This window comes from Drosophila ficusphila, unplaced genomic scaffold (genome assembly GCF_018152265.1).
Source record: "Drosophila ficusphila isolate 14025-0441.05 unplaced genomic scaffold, ASM1815226v1 contig_787, whole genome shotgun sequence".
Lineage (NCBI taxonomy): Eukaryota > Metazoa > Arthropoda > Insecta > Diptera > Drosophilidae > Drosophila > Drosophila ficusphila.
In genome coordinates this window covers 50180-76392 of record NW_025064732.1, presented here as the reverse complement: position 1 = coordinate 76392, position 26213 = coordinate 50180, and the positions used below count along the sequence as shown (strand labels likewise).

General features: G+C 39.9%; 2 protein-coding genes across 3 annotated transcripts in view; one reads left to right on the top strand and one right to left on the bottom strand.

Moving 5' to 3' along the window:
* Window positions 1–356: 356 nt before the first annotated feature.
* Window positions 357–1091, bottom strand: LOC108101982 (accessory gland protein Acp29AB-like). The gene has a single exon (XM_017206576.2). The coding sequence runs from the start codon at window positions 1060–1062 to the stop codon at window positions 382–384; it is 681 nt and encodes a 226-aa protein (XP_017062065.2). The 5' UTR covers window positions 1063–1091; the 3' UTR covers window positions 357–381.
* Window positions 1092–3416: 2325 nt separating this feature from the next.
* LOC108101987 (guanine nucleotide-binding protein subunit gamma-e) overlaps window positions 3417–26213 on the top strand; it is a 40329-nt gene continuing 17532 nt past the window's right edge. The window contains exons 1-2 of one of the 2 annotated variants that reach the window (XM_017206582.2): window positions 3417–3523; window positions 23185–23326. In XM_017206582.2, the coding sequence (XP_017062071.1) occupies window positions 23214–23326 (113 nt within the window). In that variant the 5' untranslated portion in view covers window positions 3417–3523; window positions 23185–23213. Of the gene's footprint in view, window positions 3524–3940; window positions 4052–23184; window positions 23327–26213 lie in introns of those variants that run through there. The other variant, XM_017206580.2, reaches the window with a different exon arrangement.

Genomic DNA, 26213 nt, shown 5'->3' with positions numbered 1-26213 from the left:
CACTATTACATTTCCATAAGTCGGAGGGCTTTATTTAAATGACTAATATGTTAGCTTATGTTAATAATTTGGGACACCAAAATAAAGAGGGGCAAATGTTTAGATTGAAGGCTCTCGACTCTTCCGATTATAACTCGATTAGACCGAAAATTTCACGGGTTCGACGACAATTAACTTCGACTGGGAGGATCTGCCATCCCACTACGTAATAATTAAATAGGGAGGATCATTTGACCCTCTACGTGAACTATTTAGGATAGTAAAGGAGTGTGGGGAAGGAAGGGGTGCTAACCAGGTAGATGTTGTAGTTAATCGAGATTTAGCAGTCGACGCAGGGAAGAATAAAACATACTTCGTATCGTTTCGCAATCATTAAAGTATCTAGTTTAATGGCTCACTTTGACAAATAAAATAGTTTACAGCCCAGCAATCTGCACTGTACATTTTCTTATTGCGTATAAATATACATTCATTTTCATGCTTCTTAGTCGGTTGCCCTTCTCCCCATTTGTAAAATGGTGCTCTCTCGCCGGTGCGACTAGAAAGAAACGTGCCAGTCTTGGGCAATGAGTTGATGTCCAGCCAAAAGGCATCCGAACCGAATATCTGGTTGACTTCATTAAGCTCCTCCTGATCGTTGATTGTAGCGATGTAACCACCGATTAGACGACATTCGTCCGATGCAGCAAACCAAGTTACCTTGCTATCTTTTCCAATGTAGAAGTACCTACTGCCGATCTTTTTAAAAAGCTTTGTTGGCGGCGGGCCTGGTTCCCTTTGTAAAGGTGTCGCTTCAACCACTGCCTTTTGAGACTCCGCAACTTCCCGCAGCGCCTGAAGCTGGATTTCCGTTTTCACCTGTAGCGCATTCAGTTGGTCATCCAGCTCTTCCTTCATCAAATCTAGTTTTTTGAGGTATTCAGCTTGTTTCCCAGCGGTGTAAGTGAACCACTGTTGCTGGTGCGTGGCAATCTGATCAAGCAAGCTTGGCTGATATTGAGCTTGGGTTTCCCACAGTCCGCAAACAGTGAAGAGCCATAAAAAATATGAGTGCCTCAACATATTGAGTGTGTAAGACCTGTGAGACCCAATCTTCGTAACTAACTGCTTCTCGGTCTGTTACAGATTTTGACGTGATAAATATGATAAACTGCAACGAATCCAGTTTGCAAATGAATTCTGAAAATACGCATGACTGAAACCTTATCAACATATAAGCATCTGAAGAAAAGTAATATTCTATCTGCAGCTAGATATATCCAAACAGTCGAATACAAACTTTTCAAGAAAGAAGTCGGGAAACGGTTGACAATCATATCATTAATAAATCTTTGCTGGTCGGAACGCTTTATTTAAATGACAAATAATAGACTAATACAAAAAGCAAATAAACATTTTTCGGATTAAAGGGTAAAGGATTCTGGTAAATTTTCCAAATATGTATGATAATTTTTGAAAAAACTTTTTATTAAATATTCCAGCGGGGATTAGGATTGTGGCGTCCACAGTTTTTGCGAGAGTCATTAGAAAACTGTGTATCCCAAAAATCGTGTTTGCTGATAGAATAAATCGAAATTTTAATTCTATACTTCTATAATTCATTTTTTCTTTTTTTTTTTTCCTAAATTCTATAAAGATTTTTTCTATCCTTTCTATAGCAGTTATATGATATTTGATTTGATTTTTAAGAAATTTGATTTGAAATTCAAAAGTCTTGAGAAAACACCAACTAAATGAATTCATAGTCTTTGGACTCCGCGTTCTTAACACTTCCTGAGTTCCGATGACAATCGCGTTAATTTGGCAAATTGTTTAATTATGTTGATAAGGTAAAAGTTTTAATTGGCCGCTTTCTCGTGCACGCTTAACACCGCAAAGTGAAAGAGGCGGCTGTTAAACAGCACTCGCAATCGATGGTGGTGATGATTTATTCCAGCCATTCATCCCGGCATCCATCTATCCGTTTATCCAAACATCCATCTATCCATCCATCCATCCATCCGAGAGCTGATATTTCAGCACCAGCGACACTGAAACTCAATTTGCTCCGGACAAACGATGCGTTAAGCATATAAAATGCAAAAAACGGAAGCGACGTTCATGGATAGATTACACAACTGCTTACAAATGTGCGTTGCACCGCCCACCGCCCACTGCCACGCCCCCATTCCCCACTCCCCCCTCCTCTTTTCTCGCTTCCTTGCTTTTCCTGCGTGTCTGCAACTGTTGCATATTGCAGTGCGTGTGTTGCCTTTATTGTCCCGCTTTTAATGGAAACACCTGCTCACCGAGGAGAAGTCATCGCTCGGAGTCCGTGAACGAGTGGCAGACATCGTCGGAGGAGTCTGGCCGGGATTGGGAGGGGATTCCCGGGCAAACGGACTGCCAGATGCCATCAAACAGACGGAGAATGACGTCTTTGGGGAGTGTTTTCAGGTAAAGCCGGCGAGAGATCCATTCCACAAAGTGCTGCGAGTAAAACTCTTTCTGTGTCAGCCGTTAATGGTGCCCTGATGCCCTGCAAGTTACTACCTAATTGACTTGCCACAAAGGTTGAAGACTACGAATACCTTGGTGGGTGAAAAACGCACTTGCTCGTCCTTAAAAAACTTTGGAACAAAAGCATTTCTAACGCTTTAATATGAGACTAAAGTATATTTTCACATCGTTGTATTAGAGTTTCAACTCATACACGATATTTTTATTTTTATAAAAACACTGAAATGAAAGAAAACTTATTTGTATTCCTATCTACTATCAACTAATAACAGCTATTTTCAAATTAAAATATTACCCATCATTAAAATAAAATATCGTTAGCAACTGGACTTTATCATGTTTGAAATTTAAAATATGCCTTAATTAAAAATGAAGCCCTAATCTTCCTTATATGTTAGGATGTTGTTGATTAATATATAATTATAAAAAGTGGACTCGATTAAGTAAATAACCTTGCGTTAAGGAATAACTACTTTGCAGGTAAGAGGCGAAGGGGAGCCAGTTAACTGACCGGCAATCGAAAAGAAATGACTACTTGTCCCACTGCAACTACCCCATAAACGAACTAAGGCAAGTTTATGACCTTTCGATCTAATTTCCCAACCCTCTAGCTTAATGAGCGGTTCAATTGAATTGTGTGCTGCAAGTTGGACAAATCCAATTAAAATTTCGACTGTCCGTTTCGGTGGCGATAAGGAAAGAATAGGGAAAGCATGAGGGTCTTTTCTGCCCGATTCCACCCCCTCTTGCACAGGTGTTGCAAAGGTTTTCCACTCGTTCCCCCGTGCACTTTCCACTCACTCAATGTTCTGAAAACAGACTCGTTGCGTTTCGATTCCAATCGTTTCGGGGGAATCACCGTGCGCCTCGGCGTATGCAACGCATTTCAGTCGCTTGTGGGCGGCAGTTGCATTCGATTGCCAGCATTTTCATCAGCGGAAAAGCCAGAGAGCAGCGCAAAAAGACCGATAGCCGAGTGAGAGCGAGCGAGAGCGAGAGAGAAAGAGAGAGCGAAAGCGGAGAGGTTGGTCCCTCACTCATTCGACACAATTTCCTTCAGTTTTCCTTCGGCGGCGACACCAAGCGTCGCTTATTTTTCCGTTCCGTTCTGTTATTGTTGGCCTTTGTTTATTAGTGCGTGTCTCCGCTGCGAGCGGTTTTCGTAATTGAAACGAGAGCGACATAATTAAATTAAAATTTGCTCGCACACACAGTGGCACACTAGCATCGATAGACGGGGCCAACTAATCACATTACCAGCCATCAGCCACTAGCCATCAGCCATCAGCCATCAGCCCACCAAACGTCGTCAGTCGTCAGTCGGAAACCGAATCGCAGAGCCGCAACACAAGACTCCAAGTTCGCATTGCATACTTTTTGGCGCGCTACAAAATAAACACACCAATACTCACACTAGCACCTACACAACCACCAACACACACCTACACACACACACAGGCAGGCTCGGTTGCTGCTAGTTCGAGTGTGTGTGAGTGCTGTCCTGAAGTCGCCCATCCTGCGAAGCGACAAAATTCATCAACTCTTGTGTCTGGTGAGTTGACATAAAAGACAATAGAATAGCTGGCAATAAAAGGCAAAGCTCGAAACCAGCTGGAAAATTGGGCGAAAAGTGCCTGCGGTTGCCAATTGTTTGGCAATATTCGGTGTGAAGCTGACGAGCAAGATCGTTTTGTTCAAGTCCGCCATGAGGTATAAAAAGCGAGCAACAAGCTCATTTTTAGGGTCAAAATTTGCAAAAACGCTTTTATACTCTCAGTCTTAAAGCAATATACTTAAGAAATAAGGAACTGACAACTAGGTTCCAGGATCTTTTCGTGTAAGTTGTAAAAGAAAAGAAACTCATGGTAAAAAGCTTCAGCGATCAACGTCTATTTTCTACAGTTAGTTAACTTAATAATGGGAGTGATGCAATTTTTAGAATTATAAATCAACTTTCAACATGTGCTTATGAGCAATAAAAAAAAGGCATTAGTACATAACAAATTTGATCGAGTGTTTTTTAAATTGCTTATACAACTTCCGGGTTTATTTTCTGAGAACTTATGCATTAAAAACTTTTAAAGATATTCTCAATGACCGAATTTTTATTCCCATTTTGTTTCCAGGGATTTTGCCATTCAATGAACTATGCCATAAACATTTCACTTTCGACCGTAACAAGACATTTTTCGTGGCTGTTTTCCACTTCAGCTGTTTTCACTATCGAGCATAAATTCCCTTCCATTACATTTATTGCTGCTGTGAATTCCTCAGAAATGCTTTGAGCATCAAATTTTCATATTGTTAGCGGTTTCATAGTTTTCTGTCATAATAATTTCGTGTTTGCTGACCACCATTAAGTGAACAATAATAAGACTTTTAACTACTCAAGGGATTGTTTTTAATTCTGATGCCTTTTATGTTCAGTAAGATAAGAAATGTCCTTAAAATCGTATCGCCCTATAATCCATGAGTGTATGACCATTCCGAAGTACAATGGATTTAAAAAACATATACTTTTTTCATAAATAACATACAATCAAGGGTATAAAAATATGGTAGGAAATATTATAGCGAAGACTTCCTTTGTATCGCTTAATATCGCTGTGAAACTAGTGAACCGAAATTCTTATTTATCTGGAGATCGATGAACAGATGCATTATCCTGGTACCACCCATTCCGCCCCCCTATTAGTCCTGCCCATCCTTCACGATTCAAACGCATCTGTGGTTAATGTGCGACAATTGTTCGATTTTCCTGCTCGTGTCCGCAATTGCAATTTACTGCGCTGTAATTATTTTACTTGCATGTTTTAATTTTTTACGCTCAGCTGCCATTATGAGCACGATTATTATTTTTTTATTTTTATCAATTGGAAACCCATTTGGTGAAATGTGATTTCCTCCCTTCCGTTTCCTCTTTACTGTTGGGTTAAATTAAACAAATAATTTTTGTTTGAATGCCAAATTGGATGATTGAATTGCATGTGTTGTTTTCCCTTTTTTAAGTACTCCCATTGCAATTACATTCGCTTCCAACTCGCATTTGTCGCGCAGCAATTATTGTGGAAAATATTTGCATTCCAACGCAAGAGTAATGTTTGCCTACGTGCCATTCGAAGGATATCCTGGAGAGGTCCTTTAACGTGGGCTTTGCATTTCGCATTTGGGTCTGTTGTTCACATTTAAGCACGAGATCGTAATTATATGTGCTGCATTCAATAATTAATTAAATGGGAAAAAATATTTAGTTGGACAGAACAAATACATTTAATATTTGATATTTTGCTGATTCTGTGTAACACAAATATGAAATGATTTATATGCAACTGCATTGGTTACATGATTCCTTGGGGAAATTAGGTTACAAATAGAATTTTTATAAGTGGATTAAAACAAGTTAATAGTTAAATTAGTTTGAAATGAAATATTTATAATTTCCTACTGCGTTAAATTAATTTCGTCTTTATGTAACTGGTACACTGCATTATGTGGAATATTCACTTTACAAACTCCTCCGACAAAAACGTATACATAATTTAATAGAATATTATTTTCTGCTGAGATGGCAAACGACAGATGGCCAATGGCCGAGCCACAATAATGCATAGATAATGCGGCTGTCTGGCAGAATCCCTCCCACCGCCTAACCTCCTTGATTTCCCACCACCACCACCTCTCCTTCTTCGCCCAGAGTGAACAAGATGAAAAACTGCATTTTCCGTTGTTCCGGTGCCTCCTGCATCAACAAATTATAATTGTAAAGGCTCCTTTAGCTGGGCGGGCAATTTGAATGGGGGCGAGAGAGAAGAAAATGGAAACGAGGTGGTCAGTTTCAGTTTCAGCGTGCGTTTGCAAAAGTCGTAAAGAGTCCTCTACTTTTCCCCATGATTTTCCTTGCCGGGAATCGCCGACAAGTGCCGGACAAGTTGACATTTTTGGTCCGCGACTCCTGTTCTGGCCGCTTCTTTCTCCCACTATTTTCTCCGCCGGAGAAAGTATGTTAATAAAAATTTTAATTTATCGCCAGGCATAAAAAGTGGTAAAGTGCTGGCCAGGCTGCCCCGGGTTTTCCCTTCCCTTAAGTTGCAGGGATATTTTCATATTTTCCCTTTTTATATTCCCTGTGTGCTTTAACACGCACAAAACGCGTTCGTTCGCATCGCAAGCGCTGGAGCCCTTACACTCAGAAAAACGACGTATTTATTTATCGATTATAGATTTATTTTTGTATACTTTTTTTACCATTAAGGGGAATTTTTCCCTGATGTTCTAGCTTGAATCTTATGGCCTTAAAACCATTTCTTATTTTATTTCACTTTTAAGAAAATTACTTTTAATTATAAATTATCCTAGGTGATTGTAAAAAAATAATAGTGTTAATTTGGTTGATACCATAAATTCTCAATATTTTTTCTCAGTACGTTTTCTTTTTGTCAGGCGTATTTACGGTGTCAGTGACGCCCTCGTCCACTTAGAAATAACCTCCCCACTGAGCGGGCGCCTCATCGATAATAGTTTCAAGAGTTTTTCGGCCAAGCAAAATAGAAATGCACGCCAAGTGCCGTCTGCAGATCCCTCGGCCCATTTGAACCTCCCCCTTCCGCCCATTCCGCCCACTCCGCTTTCCATTGAATAACGCCCCCTTTTCGAAAGTAACGCAACGTGGGGCGTGGCAGAGAGGCGTCCACTTCAAAGTTCGATTTTCTGTATTGAAAATTGGCGTGCATTAGTTTCAGACTTTCAAAAGAGGTTCTGCGGGGAGATGATGAAGAAGTGGGCTATAATGGGCATTTCGGTAAGGGAACGACGGAGAAATTTTCGATATTCCGATTTTGAATTGCATACCTTTTGACTTGGCTTTAATTAGTGAAGTAGTGTAAACCTTTTATGGATTTAAAGCTATTTTAAATTCTTTTTGAGGAGACAAAACAATGTTGACTGCAATAATATTTATGAAATGTACTCCTTCTTTTTACATTCTAGCTTATGCAGTTCCCCTTAAAATGTATACACGACGCCATTAAAGAAGAAAATTGGATATAAAATATAATACATATTATAATATAAATAATAATTAATATATTGGTCACTTTCTACTATGTTTAAATGTTATAAAAATATTTTTGTTATTATTGACATGTTTTTACATATCTTATTCAATATTTGCGTAAATTAAAGCAACCCAAAAATGTATCATCAATACGAAGAACATAATACTAGCAATCAATCTAAGTTGGTTGCACTTAAGCGACTTGTTTTCAGATTTCCATTTGCCCTGATTAGCATTACCGCCGTTTTCGAAATGAAATCCCATAAATAGGCTCTTCCATCCGGCTGACTGCACACATTTTTCCCCAGCAGCTCCATCAAAGTGGGGAGTGTGCAGAACTTAACGCAGATAGGCCCTAAAATGTTGGCAGCTCGTAAATTACGCTGGCTAATAAACTCGTGTTGTTCAGTCGGTCCTGTCGCATTATAAATAACACACGCGCGACATGGGGCTGGATATCCAGTTAACAACCGCCGGCACCACCCACTGACCCACCGCACAATCCACAAACCACAAATGCGACTATAAGCGGAAGTGCAGGCACAAAATTTGCTCCCGCCATCCGCCATTCGCCATCCGCCTTCCGGTTTCCGTGCGGTGTCTCTTTCTTCATCGTCACCCCTCTCTCCCTCTCTTACCAAGCCGTCTTGTGTCCCTTTCTGTTGTGGGTGCACCGTAGCAGAAGTTTGATAAATTAAATTTTACAACCCTCGCCTCGAATTGCGACATTTCGTGGCGTATTTTCTATTCTTTCCTAACCAACTATTAGAAAATGTAATAATAAAATATTTAATGACCACCTCTTTTGGGGCAAAGCAAACAGTCGTGAGTGGTTTTCGATAAATGTTGAATGATCCAGGGAAGGGTTTTATTTTTCTTCAATTTCCGAGGAGGAATATCAACAAACTTTCTACAACGCTTGTACCAAAGTAATGAAAATGTAATTGTTTGTTGATCGGATAACATTAAACTTTAATGTTATTAAATACTTAGACTTAGACTTTGTGAAGCAATTTCGGATCAATAGTATCCAAAATAAAGTTAGTAAAGTATCAAACTCGCCAGAAAGGAGCAAACATGCATTACAAATAAATTCTTTTTTTCTCCAAAATTAATTTATTTTCAATAAATAAATGTAAATGTATTCTAAAGCTTGCCCAATTAATTACGTTTTTTTTTCTTTATTGAAATCAACATTATAGGCCCTTAAAAAACACGGGGATTATCCTTTTTATTTTAGTTTCGCTCAATTAAAACCATTAATTGCAACCGGCTGAAAAACGCTCAGTACACCTGCTTTCCCCTTAACTGGATTTTAAATTGCTATTTTCCCAACATATTAAAAGTATCCACCAGCAGCACGAACTCCCTCCAAACTCACACAAGCAAAAATAAAAAAGAAAAGGGTGCAAGCTGGCAATGGGGAAAGTAACGGCATAATTTAGCATCAACGCCTTTCAAAGTAGGCCAAAATACATAATCAGGGGGCGTGGTTGAACATGGCAAGCGGAAAAACCCAGAAATTGCACCAAATAAAAATTGCAAAAATGGCGGAGAAGAAATGATTGTAACTGGGAATAGGAAGGAAGTGAAAAAAATCGCCTGCAAAATTACACGAGGCGGCACTCGCACACAGCTGCACTTTTATTCCTTTTGCATGTGTGCGTGTGTGTGCAGGTGGCTGCTTCCTTTCAATGTGTGTGTGTGCGTTTGTGTGTGGGAGGTCCTGGTCTACAGATAATTTCTTTGCCTGCCACATTGCAACGACGAGCATTTTCCCAATGTATTTTTCGCAAAGTTTCCGGTACGCTCGGCAGCAAATTTATTGAACCATGAAATGTTTGTGTACGTGTCCTGGCCGAAGGATAGAAGCTGACAAGCGGTGTCGCGGGCAGAGGGGTGCGGGAGGAGGGGTCCAGGGTGCGGTGAGCATTCCGGTCCGGATCGGAGGCTGCCGCTATGGAGTCACCAACATTGGGAAAGGACGAGGTGGAATTCGATGGGAGGAGGGGTCAGTGTTACCTTTCAGTTGTTATTTTGCCATTGTTTACCCTGTAAGTTTACGGCTCTGAATAAAAATATTATAGATTTTGGGTAAAAACACAGTTGGGTTAATTTAAAAATTTAGCTAAACCTCAATTTATTCAGTTTTCATTAAATAAAAATAATAGGTGAATACAAAACAATAAAGAGTTCTCTTCGATCTTTAACTTTTAATAACATTATTGGAGTTTACAAAAATTGAATCAAACAAAAACTTTTTACTGGAAGATGTTTAGGATAAAATTATTATTTCGATGAATCCTTTTAACTACCCAAAGTGAAGGTCCTTAACCTAATACACACAGGGTATCCCCTTGGTGAATTCAACGGCTTCGTCGTGAGTTTTCACTTGTTAGTTGTTGTCTTATTGCTTATTTGCTCAAGTTCTTTGCTCCGCCCAAAGCTCCTTGGGTTTCTCCGTGGCTCGTGTGCAAACTTTGCATTACTTTTAACGTAGTCACCTCCCCCTTGAAAACAACACCAAGATATTCCCAAAAAAACAGGACCTCCATCTCCGGCACGTAGATGCTTTGTTTTTGCTACGGAAAATATTTAGTTGAACTTTTTATTTAACGCATCAATGGCCACTTGGCTATTGGCTTCAGCTGTGGGGAATCGACTTTGGATGGATTCAGCAGGTCCTTTTGTTGATTTCGAGGGGAGAGTGTGGAAAAGGGTCCCGAGCATTTGGTCGCTTTCCCGGGTTTTCCCCTGGCTTTTCCCGCTCGCTTAAAGCTGCATTTGCCGTTACTGCCGCATGGCTCATAATTTTTCATTGCTGTAGGAGTTTCCCTCCGGCTTTCCTTCCATGAAAAATTGATGCCCGACTCGATTTGATTGGATTTGAAATGCTATCGAAGTATATTGAATTGCTTTTGCCGAGGGGGGTTTCGGATTTGAAGTTGGGGCTTGGGGGCTGCAATCAGGGGTTAATAGTTGCAGGCTGACATTGAAGTTGCTCCGATTTGTGCATCCTGCCGTAATTGCTGTTTGGATTTATTCAAAGACCCCCAAGGAGGAGTTCTGTGGTTCGGGTTTTTCGCAGGTCATTAATTCACCAGGAGCCTTGTATCTATGAATTTCGGGTGATTTGTTGCTGTTTTTGCACTGAATTGTGCTATAAATTGCAGGACAAGTGTGCGTGGAAATTGTCTTGTGTCTTGTGTTTGGTTGATTGAGGAAATGATGCTTGAAAGGAGTAAATGACAAGGTGTCAGCAGGTGACAAGGATAAAGCGATTGCCAATGACACTATGCAGTTTGCTGTTTAAAGAGGTGTTCACTTAATTTATGCGATTGCCCTTTTCAGCACTTAAATACTTCGACAAAAAGAGAAGCAGCGAACTCCATTCATTAGCAAATCTCCGCTGTTAGTTCACTTTAAGCAACTATTTTCAGGCCAATGCCGCTTGGCTAATTCAATTAAGCGCGCTGCATTTTTTTCCCACCTCTTTTGAGGCGCGTTTTGAACTCAGCTCACCTATTGATCGCCCCATTCAATTATTTGCGTCGTCATTCAGCCGTGGTCATGCAAGGGGGAGAGGGGAGGGCAGGGGGATCGGAAGGAATGAGGGGTTCGGGCTTCTGTTAACAAAAATGCCAGACAAAGGCGCCAATCCCGGGCCCCACCAAACCATCCGGATAATGCAAGTTGGCATTTCTATGGATGCCTCGACATCGTTGCCGTGGCATTGCTTGGCACTATATCAAACCGACATCACCACCCACCTTTCCCCCTCCCCCACCCCACCTTGCCACGCCCACTTGCCCGTGCGTTGCGCTTTTCGGTAGTTCCCATTTTCATCTCGACGTTTTGGAGAGCGGGAAAAGCTGTTCGGGGTTTGGGTGCTTTTGGCCAAGGGCCGACAAAACTGCCGTAAACTAAATTCAATTAGATTTTTTTCCACTTTCTCCCTCTCTTTCTCCCCCCCACCAACTTGCTATCTCACTCGCTCTCCCTGCTGTCACAATGGCTGGGGATTTGCATAGTCGAACGGTCGAGGATGAATTTGGGCGATTGGCTAGAAGCGTTGGTAACATGTGTAAAGGGGAAAAATTGATTTGATTAAATGTTGCTGGGCAACAAGTGCGCTTCTTTTTCCTTCTCCCCCTCTAATGGGCGCTGAGTGATTGGGGGCGTGGCTCCGGTTTTGTGCAATCGCTTCAATTGCATTGTGCGTGATTGACTGACTGAATGAGTCTGATTGGGGCGTTTTTACCATCGATATTTGCAAGTACGACAGGCCATTTGCCAAATGCTATTAGACCAAGGTTAATCGCTGGACAGAGTTCCATAACAAAAAAGTATTTCCCATAAAACATGATTAGGAAACCTGTTCTAAACAACACCGCCGAATTTAAGTAAATCTATTTTTCCAAATTTGCGAAAATGGAGTTTCAGAAAAGCGGCCAGATCCTCTAAAGCCATAACTTTCCTAATATTTATCTGATTTATGAGTGGTTGAATTTTTTAAACTGCATCATAAACTAATAAACTGCATCGTTAGTTTGTTTTTCATTTATGAATCAATTTTTGGTCATTTTTTATGATGTTCCCCATTTCAAATTTGCACAAAACAGATTTTTAGAAAATTGAATAGATCCCACCATTTCTAAAGCCAAGACTTTCTTTTTAATGAATTTAAATTTGTGTGCTACTAAGCTCTTAAATACTTCTCTTGAAGTAAACCTTACAAAGAATGTATGAATGAAATATTATATGTAGATGTAATTGAAAAACGGAAACCAAAATTGTTATGCATAAGTAAATCTAGTTACAGTTCGAGCTCTGGCTTTTAGCATTGTGTTCATGGCTCGTGCTTTTCCCAACTTTGCCAACAAAGCTCTATTAATTAAATTTTAAAATAAATGGGTTCAGAGAAAACGGAAGGTAAAACCCACATCTACAACTGGCAACTGCATTTTTTATTTACGTTAAACTTTGGTGCACTCAATTAAAAATCCACAAAATGTTTTTCAGGCATCCTTTGGCTCTAAACTGCAATCAAAAGACTGTTCATTCTCAGTCTCCACCTTTCTCCCTCTCTTTCTCGTTTTATTTCTAAGTTTATGTGTTTGTGAGGGCGGGTTTAGTAAATTTATGGCTCAAGCTTTAAGCAAATTGTATCGGATTTAAAACTAAGCACTCGACAGAAGCCGACAGACCACTAACTAAAGCGCTCTTTGCCTATGTGTGTATGTGTTTCAGTGCTGAATGTTGAATACATGAACAGAAAAAATATTTCTTGTTCTTTAACCAATATGTAAATATTGGCCAAAATCTTATAATATTATATTATATGTGCATTCCATATCACTGTGATGTTTAAAGAGAAAGTTTTAAGAAATATCTGACAAGAATAATTCAATTTATTGCTGTGTAGGTTTTTGGGCCTGTCTTTTTTGGCACTGTGTGTGTTGGTAAGAAAAACACATCCAAATCCGAAGAGTAACCGCGCAGCTGTTTGTTGTACTTTGCTGCATACTTTGTGGCGCACTTAAATATGCAGACACACACACACTCACACACTCGCAAGCTTGCACAGTCTGCAGACTGCAATGTAATTCATTTTTGACATACGCAACGAGCAGAAGGCAGAGAGAGAGGGATAGGGAGGGGAAGAGGAAGGGGAAGGGGTGGGGGAAGGGGAATGTGAAAGGGGAAGGGAAGCGGAACGGAATGGAATGGGAAAGCGTTTTACTTTAATATAGAGTCTGTGACTATGGTGTAACCTATATTCTGGCATTTGTATATTCGAAATGTCAATATCCTGTTTTCTATATGCCAAAAAAAAAATGATAATAAAAATAAATAAAATATTGTGGATCTTAAAAATCTTTTATTTGCTTTGGTTTTGATTATCCGTTTAGTTTAACATTAATTACACCAATTTCAATAGGTTAAAGTATGGTTTGCAGTAAAAAAACTAGTAAATTTATTAATTTGTAACTCGTGAGATATGAACATGGATATACCCAAGCACGTTATTGAGTACAGGGTATGAAAGGGAAAAGCGCAGAATGAATGAGGAACTCTCGGCAGCTGCGAACACTTTTACATATTTACAACTTAATACCTTGCACGATGTTTGCCAGTGTGTGCGAGTGTGCTGGTCTACTTGCCAATGCACTATGGGGAATTTGGCCGATTTCATGGTATTAATTAATAACTTTTAAACTAAGTAAGATTTTTCGAAACGGTTTTTATTATTGTTATAGACACCGATAGGAATGTTTTAGAAAAATGGGCGTGGCTCCGCCCCTTCCCTGACGAAATATTATTTATTAACTTTTAAACTAAATAAGATTTTTCGAATTTTTGTATTAGTCTTATGGAGATCGTTGAAATAGATTTTGGTAAAATGGGCGGGGTTCCGCCCTCCCAAGACGAAACAATTTTTTATTTCATATAGAAAAGTTGATAGAGTAAAAACCAAATAATACAATAATAAGTTTATAAAATATTTTCATTCTCAAGGTCTTCGTCAGACATAAAATAAAAATCGTCAATTTCACCTCCAATTTCCTCTATTTGATCCTGGCCTTCAAAATTGCACAATAAAAGGCTTAAAACTTCTGAAGGAAGTTCCATACTTTATGCTTCGAATTCGCTTCATTAAGTTTGTTGAAGAATGACAGGATTAGAAGTATCTAAGGTTTTCGGGCGTCCAATTTGAGGTTTCTCAACTTGATTCGATTCAGAGAAACAAAGTTTTATTGTACCTTTGCAGCCAATTTGCATACTTATTCTCAAAATATTTTTGTTTCTCTTGCATATCTTCCATTTACCACTTATATTTAGGCAAAATAAACAGCTTTTCTTTTCAAATAGTTGTTGTGTCTTTTAACATCAATGTTTCTACTTATTTTGCTCGAAAGAAAATCAAGAATTGATCTTTTTTGGTTTGAGTTCTCCGTCTCCTTACGCCATACTTCAAAAAGCTCCGCGTTCGAAAACTCGAAGATACCTGACAAAAAACGAAATTACGCAGCTTGTGCGCATTTGTGCACATTGAGACAAATTGCCTTTTATTCATAATTAATGGCTCTACAACATATACTGGATTTACACTGTTGCAACGATATGTTTTTTTGTAAGTCTACGTAAAGTTAATTTTTTTCCAAAAAATTACCTTTTAGACCTGTTTAAAATTGGCTTAATATTAGTAAGACAGGCACATATCAAAATATTAGTACACACAACATATAATACAAACCAGTATGATTGTTTTCCATCATAAATTGAATTAAGAAATTGTTTAACTTTTAAGTATAGCACTTTCAAAGTAGCTAACCAAAAACTGCGTTTTCTCAACCACGTGCTTTTGGGCTGTAACAGTTGACTTTAACAGTGCATAGCCTTAACAGTGCACTGTTAATTAACATTTTTGATATGGAGTCATATGGAGCCATATGTTTTTAATATTTTTACATAAAAAAAACCAAATATTTAAACTTTGATAAAATGACTAAATACCATGAAATCGGCCAAATTTCCCAAGTGCAATGTGTCCGTGCGTGTGTGTTCGTGTATGTGTGTGTGTGTGTGCTAGGGCTTAACTTTGCATGCTGCAAATAATTAAAGCATAAAAGAAGGCGCTGTAGACAGGAGCAATAGCTGGAATCGAGGAAGGACGAGATGGGTGAAGCCAGCAGCCAGCTGAGCAGCATGTGTCATCTCATGAAAGTTGCCTTCGTGTCATCTGTTGGCCGCCAGCCTTTGAAGCTCTCAAGAAGCAAGAGGGGCGGAAGCCAAGGGGGGAGTGGCAGCCACAGAAGCAACTCCTTGTTGAATGTGCAAATGAGCTTGTCCTGGTTCCACCACTGCCGCCACCTCCGCCGGTGGCACTGGTTTCACCGGTGGTGCGGTCCCTGTTCTTCGCTCCAAATTGAATATTTCAATGCAAATTTAATGGAGGTTTTTGTTTTCTGCCCGGCATCTCATTCAATTTTGTCTCAAGTTATACATTTAGATGCTTTGTTGCTGCTCCAATGATCTACCCTAACACGCTATTCGTGGGTCTATCTCCGGTTCACATTTCGTCAAGAGTGCTGGGAAAGATGCATGCGGTTTGGCCATCCCAATGGTTTACTTTCTATAGTTTCACGGGTTGTTCCTTAAATGATTTTTGACGTACGATTTTCATGAAATCACACAGATGAGCGAGCGAAAGAATAAAAAAAATCGTCTAGCAATCACTTAAGTATTTAGTCTAATGGCTCACTGTTTTTAGTCTCGTGGCTTACTGTGACAATTAATAAAATTACTTTACACTCAGTATAATTTCTTTATACTCAGATTTCTCGGGTTAAAATGACTAACATTAGACTTATGCATAACGTTAGCGATTCCTTAAGCAATTGAAAGTTTTTCGTATTGAAATGTGCCTTTTCAAATGGATCATTTTATTTATTATTCGTTGTTTAGCTTGAGAAGTTAAACAATTCCTCTAAGTTGCAGTTCATACTGGGATTTTCAGCCCTTCGATTGGCTTGAAGTAATAACGTCCCGTAGCGCTTGAAGTTGGATTTCCAGCTTCATCCGTAGCGCCTGTAATTGGCCCTCTATACCTTCCTTCATCCTGTCTACTTTTGCCTGAATTTGAGCTTGATTCTGCGCTGTGTATGTAAACCACTGTTGCTGGTGCGTGGCAAGCTGATTTAGCAAGTTTGGCTCCTGGTTTTGAGCTTGGGTTCCCCACAGTGCCAAAACAGTGAAGAGCAGTAACAAATAGGCGTTCCTCATCGTATTTGGTGTGTAAGAACTGCGAGGCCCAATCTTCGTGACGAACTGCTTCTCGGTTTGTTACAGCTCTTAACGATGTGATAAACCGCAACGGATTCAGTTTGAAAATAAATCCGGAAAATATACGTGACCAAAACCTTATCAACATACAAATATAAGCACTCCAAGAAAAGTGTTTCTGATAATCTCCTAAAGATAGCAATTTAAGGTGGATTCTCCCTACTTTACAATGTTTGACAATCATATAATTTTTATTATTACTGTTTAAGACGCTAATGATACCATATAAAAGCATTTGAAAATATGTATAAATTAGGATTTGATGAAATTGACTCTGTATTTATTGAGTTTACTAAAAAAACGAAAGCGTAGTTGTGGGTAAATGGCTTTTGCATCTTCCAGTTGTTGCAGCCCCTTTTTGCACATTACTCGTTTTGAAAAGTTTGACTTTTGCCCGATGAAAAACTGTAATTAGTCCTGCACTTTAGCTTTCCCCTTCAGTCCGGCCTCTTGTTTTGTCTTACTTTGGGCTCGTTGAAGCAGTGAACAGTTATCGCCTGTCCATCGTGCATCTCCATCTTCCGGCCAACTATTCATCATTGTGTCTGGCAGTGCAATTGGATATTGGGTTACCTGCAAGGGCTGCAGTAAAAAATGGAAACCCATCCAACCATTTTCAGGTCAGGCCAAGAGCCAAACAAACTGAGTGGCAATAGAGTGGGTGAAGAGGGGAGAGAATGGCATAGATAGTAACTGGATTGTCACATGAAACGATTTTAATTGCATTTTTGTAGCCTGTTTTTTTTTTTTTTTTAGTTTTTTCTTTCTGCACTTGGCATCATCGTCAGGCAGAGAGCAACAATAAACAAACAAGCAGGCAAACGAGAGATAAGCAAACAGAGCGCCAATGATACGGTTAAAAAATGATACCACTCCCCAGCGATGTTTTCCTAGGTCGGGTCGTAAATTTAATAGCCTCTGGGCCCGACATTCGGATCGTTTGATTTATGTGTTTTTGAGAAAGAAATACTGGCCGAAGTTGCCAAGATGCCTTGGCCGCTTTAAGCTGCAGCCCCCTTCACACTGCTGCCATGAAATCCTCATTAGGACGTTTGCACGTGGTCACTGGGTGGGTAAACTCAGGGGGAGTTGCGTAAATTACGTATACGCCACTGCGTGTCGCAGGTTGTTAAATTTTAGAGGTGTTGCTCCAGCAAGTTTATAGCTAAAAATATTTAAATGTGATTTAAATTTTAGAGGTATTCCTCCAGCAAGTTTATAGCTAAAAAAAAATTGCAAACAGAAAGTGTTAAGCTTAAACAGGTTTTTAAAAATTCAGAAAATTATTATAAAAATATTTGAAATATATATTATGTTTTAAGCCTAGAATGAAGGAAAAAAGGATTTTGGTATAGGGGTTCCTATTTCAACTAAATGTTATTTTATTAAAATTGTTTGGTTTATGATACTTTCGCTCAATCTGCCGGGGAATCCTACACATCTTAACCTTTCCCACGGCTGTTGCCTGTGTAAATTTCAAATTGTTGGCCATAATTTCAGGCATTCCGGGCTTGCTAATAAGCCAGGTTAACCCACGCATCGCCTCTTGCCCAGGCCACACAAACGGCAACAGATTGCAGGACCCCAAAGCCTAATGTCATTATGCTGTGTTTTAATTACACTGTGCGACAAAATTTAACGAAAGTTTGTTTGAGTTACTTTTTGATTGTTTTCGGTTAAGGGCATAAGTTATGCACAAAAATATTTATGCCACCTTCTAAGTGATAGGATTTCTTTTTTATGATAAATTTTATGAAATTATTATTATGAAAATATTTAACACAAAATATTATTTTTTTTTTACTCCAATAAACTATTATTTTTTTGAAAGTGAAATTTTTTCTGATTTTTTTGGCTTTTTCAGAGGTATCCTCGCGTAATAAGTTCCATACGAAGTCGCCCAGAGTATAGAGCTGGGAGAAAAAAATTTTAAAGCATTGTTATAAAAGCCTAACGGTATATTTGCTTAATATATTTTAATTAATAGATATTGAACTTGCATAAAACGCTTATAACGGTGAAAAAATATTTTCCCAATATGGTATTATAAGGCTGGAAATATGCAAAAACACGCGTTTTGGGACCTTGAGTGTGCGTAGAAGCTGATTGGCTATTGATATTAACAAATCCAAAACTTGTATTCTTATTTTGACTAGTAGAAGTGAAAAATAAGAAAAATCAACTCAAACATTTTTGTCGCACAGTGTTATTCAGCTCTACAAATTGATTTAGCAAAATGTGCGGGCTGGTTGGCTCAGCTTGTTGGAATCGGTGGGTATTCGCACTTTATCGCGGCTAACAACTCATAGTCGGTCTGCTTGTTTGCGGTTCTTGTTAGTTGTTGGCGACACTCAACTCCCGCTTCTCTCTCAGCCTCGCCAAAAAGTTTGCCTGTTGAAAGTTCTTTGGAACAAATTGTTGTCCCCTTCGTTATCGCCATGCAGTAATAAAAATTGGAAATAGGTAATGGATGTGCTTCGGAATTAAAAACCCATTTACACAATAGTTTTTCAAGTCTTTAATTCTTTAGAAGTACTCTTTGTGTTTAATATACTTCAAATATATTGAATATGAACACCATATGTACTTTGCTCTGCTTCTCCAAGTGCAGCTTTAGTTTTTGTTTTAGTTTTAGTGTTAGTTTGCTGAAGTGTCTGTGGCCGCAAAAAGGTTACCGAGCGAAACGTTGCTAATGACTGGATAAATATTTGGATGGCTCCTTCAAAACGTGACAAACGCGATTTGGCCAACATAACGAAAAGTTTTGAAAACTTTTGAGCTATAATTAAATGAAAATGGGATTAGATGATTGTGATTTGATTAGTGCGGGAAAATGGAGTGAAAAGTGCTAAAGTTGGCGGAGAAGTGGTTGCTTTAACAAGTTAAAGCTTCAGTTAGATTGCAGTTGAACACTTAACTGAGGATAATTTGTATTAGGCTTCATTTAATTTTTCCAGGAACTTTCAAATTACCTTAAATATGTACGGATATAAGGATTTCTTTTTTTCTATTCACCAAATCTTCAGCCACGCAAATTCCTGGCCATCCAATTAGAGCGACCCGCTCCTCTTTATATACGTTAATTCCACTTTACACATTTTGCTCCAACAAAATTCTTTGAAATTTTGCTCACCTTACAATTTCTTGGGCGGACAATGGAGAATATGCCCCAAAGTATTTTGTGTCGGGCGAAAAATTTGCGCATTTAAAATTAAGCTAACAAGCTGAAATCGTTTCGCGCACCAAAAAATGTAGCCTCCGCCGGTCGGAAGGACACTCCGGCTAATGCCAATTATTGTAACAATATCGGAGGGAAGCAGGCCTCAAGGAAATGCGCAAATTGCTGGAAAAATTGTGAGCGGCTATTAGGGGGTGTACGAATACGAGTATCTATTAACGAGCAAATGGATGTGTTCTTGTTTCGCCAGAATTGAGCAACTTTCCCCGGGCAGGCTGCACAATTTGTTCTCCTTTCTGGGGAATCCTGGCAGAAAGGAATCACTTGACTTGTCGCAGTTGTCCTTGTCGCTTCCAGAGACGACTCTGCTTTATGAGAGGGGGTTATGGGTGTCACGGGTGGGTAGGTGGTGTCAAAAAACTTGAACGCCTGTTGACGCACACACGCGAAACACTCGAGCGGCAAAGGGATTGGATTGGATGGCGGAGGGGAAGGTGAAAATACTTTGGTTTGTGGCTGCCGCTTGTAGCCGCCAAAAACATTTTGCTAACGATTTATGTCCGATGCATGCTGACTTTCTCCCCACATCGCAGATCCAGCTGCCCCAACAGCCCCAGCATCCCTAAATCCTTCGCCCGCAGACAAATTTCTGCTACTTTTTCAGTCGCATTGGGTTGCTTCTGGTGCATCGGTTCTTAATGGCGCACTGCCATCATATTGGGTTTCAGGACAGCCGCAAAACGAGCGGCTTACGGACGGATAGTCGATGGCGGCGATAGCTCTAAGCAATTAGTTTAGTTTTACGTTGCCGATTCGCCATCGGGGTTAAATGGGGCTCTTCGGTGGCAGCTCCTCCCTCGAACTCGCCGCCCTTCACTCCTTCTGGATGGTGTTGCACTTTAAGTGGAGACGATGATGTCGAGGATTAGATGTTGAGTTAAGCAGCCAGGGGTTAAGGGACTGCATTGGAATTTACTGGGGGGATTCCTGCGAAGCGAAGGGAATTTGTAAGCCGAGCAACCAAGGGTATAATTGCACTTGACTTTACTCATTAAACAAATAAAGGGATATTTTCCACCAGCAACTTCTACTTCACTTCACTACTACCCACTTCTACTAATTAAGGAGTCTGGTCTTAACATTTTTATTCTTGTGTTATCCTTGTCTTTCGTGATTTGAAAATGTTACGCGAATAAAAAAGCAATCGTTTGACTTTCCGTTGGAAGTTAATTGGTATATAACTTGATTAAATCAGAGGAAGGGCAAACGTAAATTGAGATCTTTGATTTGAAAAAATGTCAGAGTGTTTCATCAATTAACCCGAAACTTTTCACAGCACCCATTCCCCCAATTCCCGAAGAGCAAGGACCATTTGCACTTGCCATCCTCTTGCCGTCCTCTGTTCATCGAATCCCTTTGGTGGGACAACTTCGAAAAGTTTTAATTAAACCAACTTTAAAGCTTTTAGTGTTACTGCTGGTCAGCGCTGTCGACATGTGCCTGGATCCACTGGATAGGATAGCAAGGGGCATATACGTGCTCCCTTAAAGCCTCTCAGGACCCCCGAACCTCCATCATAATCCCCATGACCTGCACTTCGGCTATATTAAATCGGAGCTGTTTTACAACAATTTTGCCATTAACACATTTGGCCAAAAGTGACATCCGAGTGGGTTTTGAGCTTTAAGCTTTTCCGGGGGAAAAAATAAACGAATATTGCAAACAACCCGCAGGTTGTCGAGAGGAGCAACTTTTCGTTGAAGCGGCAGTGGCAGCAGCAGCAGCAGTAGCAGATTGGGTTAAAGCCTAAAATCCTAGAAGTCTGACAGCTGTGGAAAGGGAGGCTGCGAGCGAGATGCAAACAAGCCGTGGACAGAGGTCCGGAGACAATGGACCGAGGACAGAGGACACGGGACACGGGACACGGGACACTGGACACTGGACACTGGACTGTCAAAGTTGCCCACCGAAGCGACAAAAAATGATGTATCAAACTGGACAGGAAAAAGGCAGTGGGGCTGGGCGGCTTATGAGAAGGGGGCGTGGCACTCTGGCCAGTTCGAACTTTTTTGTATTTAAAGTTACACCTACAAAAGTGCCGGCTGTGTGCTTCTGTTCTCATCCTCACCATCCTTGGACTGTCAGTTTGCGTCCTCAGTCGCTTCAGTGGGTTCAGCAGGGCAGGTTCGCCTTATTTTTTGGCTTTTTCCCTTGTTACTTGCGTTGGCCCATATCCAGAAACTCCTCCTGTTTTTGTCGCTTTCTGCGGCTTTTTATTTGAGTTCGGTATTAGTTTTTGATTGTCTACCGATGAGTTTGGGCTTGCTGTTTTTTTGTCTTCGTATTAGGGGACATAATGATAAAAAATGTATTTTCACTGAAATTCAAGTCGGTGGAAGTTTAACATTTGGTTAAAAGGTCTGTCGACTTTGTCAATTCTCGCATGCGATAAGGTTCGACTGTTAGCAGTTAGCAGTGCCAGCAAGGGGTTGTGTCCTGGCTAAATATGTTAGGGAAAATCTATGTTACAGGATTCTGTTGCTGCTTAACAGAAAAGAGATCTAGTTAGTTTTAAATATTTTAAATTATAGTTGTAACATTATTCTAATTTTAAAGCATTTTTAATATATTTTTGTAATTTACATAATTTATTTGATATCATCAACACTTTAACACTTTAACAAATTTTTTTGATTAAACTCACAATTTTGCGCATCATTTAGGGAAATATATGGCTTCCTCGGTTAACCTCTCGACATCCCTTTAATTTATCATCCCAAGTATCTAAACTTTGGCCGTTTATCTCGCCCATTATCTCCATCACTGACCGAGTCCACCCCCCAAGGGCTCTCTCTTTAATGCCGGGCCCAAAGTGTAAACAGCAAAAACTAATTGTCTAAGGGCACGCAAAATGCTTCTTGGTCTTTCCTTCTCCTATAGATTTTCCTCGTACGCCCTTTTGTGGGGGATATTTATGGCAACCAAAGGGAGCCGAACGACTTTAACTGGGTAAACACGGCGTTAAGAAAGTTTCATAAATTACAACACATAAGCCAGCTCAAACTGGCCGAAATGTGAAGATGGCAGGGGAGTTGGACACTCAATGCAGTCTCAGCTGTTCGGTTTTACGGTTTTCATTTGCATTTCGGAGTTTTGGTCAAGGGACGCGCCCTTTTTGTACCCTGCTGGGTTTGCTTTTTATTCTCCGCCAGCCTTTCTGTTGTAAACAAATACTGCTTTCCACCCTGCGGAGAGATGGCGGAAAAGTCAACAGAGTTTATGGCAGCCTTTCAGGCGGCACTGTTAACTTGCCAGTCTCGCTCCCCGAAATTCTCACTATTGATTTGTTATGCACGCTCTGCGCAATCGCCGCTCGAAAAACGGTCTGCAAACTGGGACCGGGAAATGTTTTTTCTTCTGTTTTTTTTGGGGATATAGGGTGGCGGATGGCGGCTGAGTTGGCCCAAAAGTCACCCTGTCACCGCTCATCGCACCAAATTAGCACACACACAACAGAGAGCAGGCCCTTGCAGCTTTTATGGCAACTCACACACACAGCGAAAAAAAACGCTCTCTCACGCTCTCACGTACGCTTTCCTCTTTGCAGGGGTGGTATGTGGATAAATTTTAGCCGCCATGGATCCCAGTGCTCTACAAAACATGGATCGGGACGCATTAAAGAAGCAAATCGAGAATATGAAATATCAGGCCTCCATGGAGCGCTGGCCGTTATCTAAATCCATAGCAGAGTGAGTAAAAATAATGCTAATGCTAATGATATTTACACCAGAAATTAATTATCAAGTGCAAAACAATATACAAATGGGCATTTACAATAAATAAATAGTTAAGTGGAGACATCTTAGGAACTGTGCTATTTTCGGTGAATTTGTGATTGTGTTTGTGTGTGCTCGATGTGACCTACGACCCCATTTAACCATTTGCATCTTGTCTAGACTCTGGTGCCGAGTTTTTACAGATTTGTTAAGTGACTGCCGACGACTGCCCGCAAAATATTCGCACACGTGTGCTAAAAGCCAGCACCTGAGAGTTGGCCAAGCATTTTTGCCGCTCGCTTGCTAAATATTTACACAAATATAAAGCTGTCGTGTTCTTGTTTGTTGGCTCGCTTCTTTCGAATGACAACAACTGCGTCGTCTCAGGACTCCCTTCCTCAGTCAGTCAGTGTGTGGTATATGTGTGTGTGTGCGGTCTTTCCTTTCATATGTGTGTGCGAGTGTGTGTGTATGCCCTTGTGTAGACAGTGGCTAGACATGAGCGGAGCCAGTCCCCACCAACCCCCTTAAGCCACCCAGAAAAGGGAAAAAACGTCAAGTGAAATTCTCACTTCGCTACAAGAAATTGCTCAGGAAACGGATTGTTAACCGGTTTTGCAAAGGTGGCAAAAGTGCGAAGGAGACGAATGGCCACCGTCGGTAAATTGGTTTTGCTGAATGACAAATTCCTATCCTGGCAATTAATTCTCAAGGTTGTCCTGCCATTGCTTTTATTTTCATTAGCAATTCAATGAAGTGAACACTGGCCATAATGGAATCCCTAAGAATGACTTAGGGATTCCTATAGAATCCAACGTGCTTTTGTTTGATTTCCCAGCAAAGAGTTCCTGCTAGCTTAGTTCTTTTGAACGTCCTTTGTTTTTTTTTTCATTGTTCAAATCAGCAGAATGCATTTTCAGTATCATCTTATATTTAGAAGATTAGCTTGGACTACGATATTGTTTTGCAGTGTATACAACTATTTATCACAAGAAGGTCAGGAAATATTAGAATGCGTATGATTAAGGTAGTTATGGAAGCTAGTTTATTAAAGACCAAACTTTATAACTCTAAAAACCATTTCTAGTCTTATATTCATTTTTTTGCTGATAAACGTTTGTAAATTAATATTAATTTAATATATGAAAAATTTTTTACGAAAGTTTTCCCCTGAAGAACTTTTTATTCAATACTAACTTTTAACTATAAACTTTAATTATCGAGCAACTTTTTCATTTCATGCGGGCAAAAATAATATGCTTTTGTTTTCCATACACACAAATTGATGACAGAAAAGCTTTGAATAGGAATTGTTCTATATTTTGTTGAATATTCTAGTTTCCTATTAATACCCCGCAGGAATCTGTGTGGTCGACAATTTTTCATGCGGATATTTCCCGCTTTCAAAGCAGGGGTGTTATTTATTTTGTTAAAAACTTTTCCAAACGGGACAAATCCTGCACCGTAAATCACAATTAAGGCTGCTGCTGTCTAATGGCCAGCTTTTAATTTAGCTCTGAGCCCGAAGGCCAACACGCACTTTGCGGAACCTCCTCACTTGGCCCCACGGATTGCGTTTCTAATGTCATCTTTTAAATAAACACCCGACCGACGACGGCGCAGACGTCCTCTGATTTAGTTAAACATTTAGTCAGCAGCTAATTATGAATAATTAATTGGCACACAGTGAATCTGCGCTGCTCTCCGTCTCCGTCTCTTTTCCTCATCCAGCTTGTTGGCTCATCTGTGACTTAATGTGGCCCAAACAGGCTTCAAATGTGTGCGCCGTTGGCCGACGCCAGCGGCTTTCATAAATAATTTAACACCCGACTTTAGAGTCGGTAACCGTCACCGCCTGCGCTCCAAAATTTTCCCCTCAGGCGTTGTTCGGACTCCTCCCATGTGCCTCGCCCACTCATTGTGAAACCCCAACGAATTAGCCAATGTGCAGTTGAAATTCTGTTTACTAATTTGCAACACGTCGAGGTGGGGCTCTCTTCAATTAGGCGAATCCGTACACGCTTCGCATTTCTCTCTGTTTACTTCTCTGCATAATGCCAGCTTTTTGGCCGACTTCGGTTAGCTACTGAGTCACGTTGGCTCTTAAATCAGAGGTGTTAATTACAAAAACGTATATGGTATATGGCAATGAATCCAGAAGCCGCCAGGTACGGATGCGAGCAGTAATTAAGCATAATGCTGTTTAATGTGCTCACATATGTGGTAAATACTGCCAAAGTGGTCGCTTTGTAATTTACTATCAATAATTACCTTGTAAATTCTTAATGACAATCGACTAAGGGTTTTGTTTTTGTTGTTGAATCGAGGACAAACATCTAAATTATTTATATGTGCTAACAATTCGATTGGAATATTGGATAAATATGTAAATTGCTGCTGGGGAAGACATCAAAATTAAGTTGAGCAATGTGAAGTCAATTTTAAATGTGTGTCTTTGTGGGAAATCACTTTAAAGAATGTTTGTCCAACATATTTAACTAGCAGCACCATCAAGTAAATTCCAAATCATGTTTGCCTAGTTTGAAACCAAAATAATTTGATTTGCGAACCGCTATGTGATGGAATAATCTCAAAGGCAACTGGCCAATTATAAAATATTTCCAAATATAAAATGTCTAACCGCAAAATGTAATATTTTTTAATGGAAATTTGTTCAAAGTTCAGATATAAAGTGGCACCCTTTCGTCACAAGTGTGGAGAAAAAACAAATAATAAAATTCCGACGTCAGTTTCACAAAACTCGAAATAGTTTCAGCTGGCTTTGAATTTTTCCTTTTTTAATCGGCATTCATTTTAGAAAATATCAAACATTTGTCACTTAATCAGCACACAAAACGGC

Coding starts and splice junctions, on each gene's coding strand:
- LOC108101982 (XM_017206576.2), bottom strand. CDS start 1,062: ATGTTGAGGCACTCATATTTTTTATGGCTCTTCACTGTTTGCGGACTG.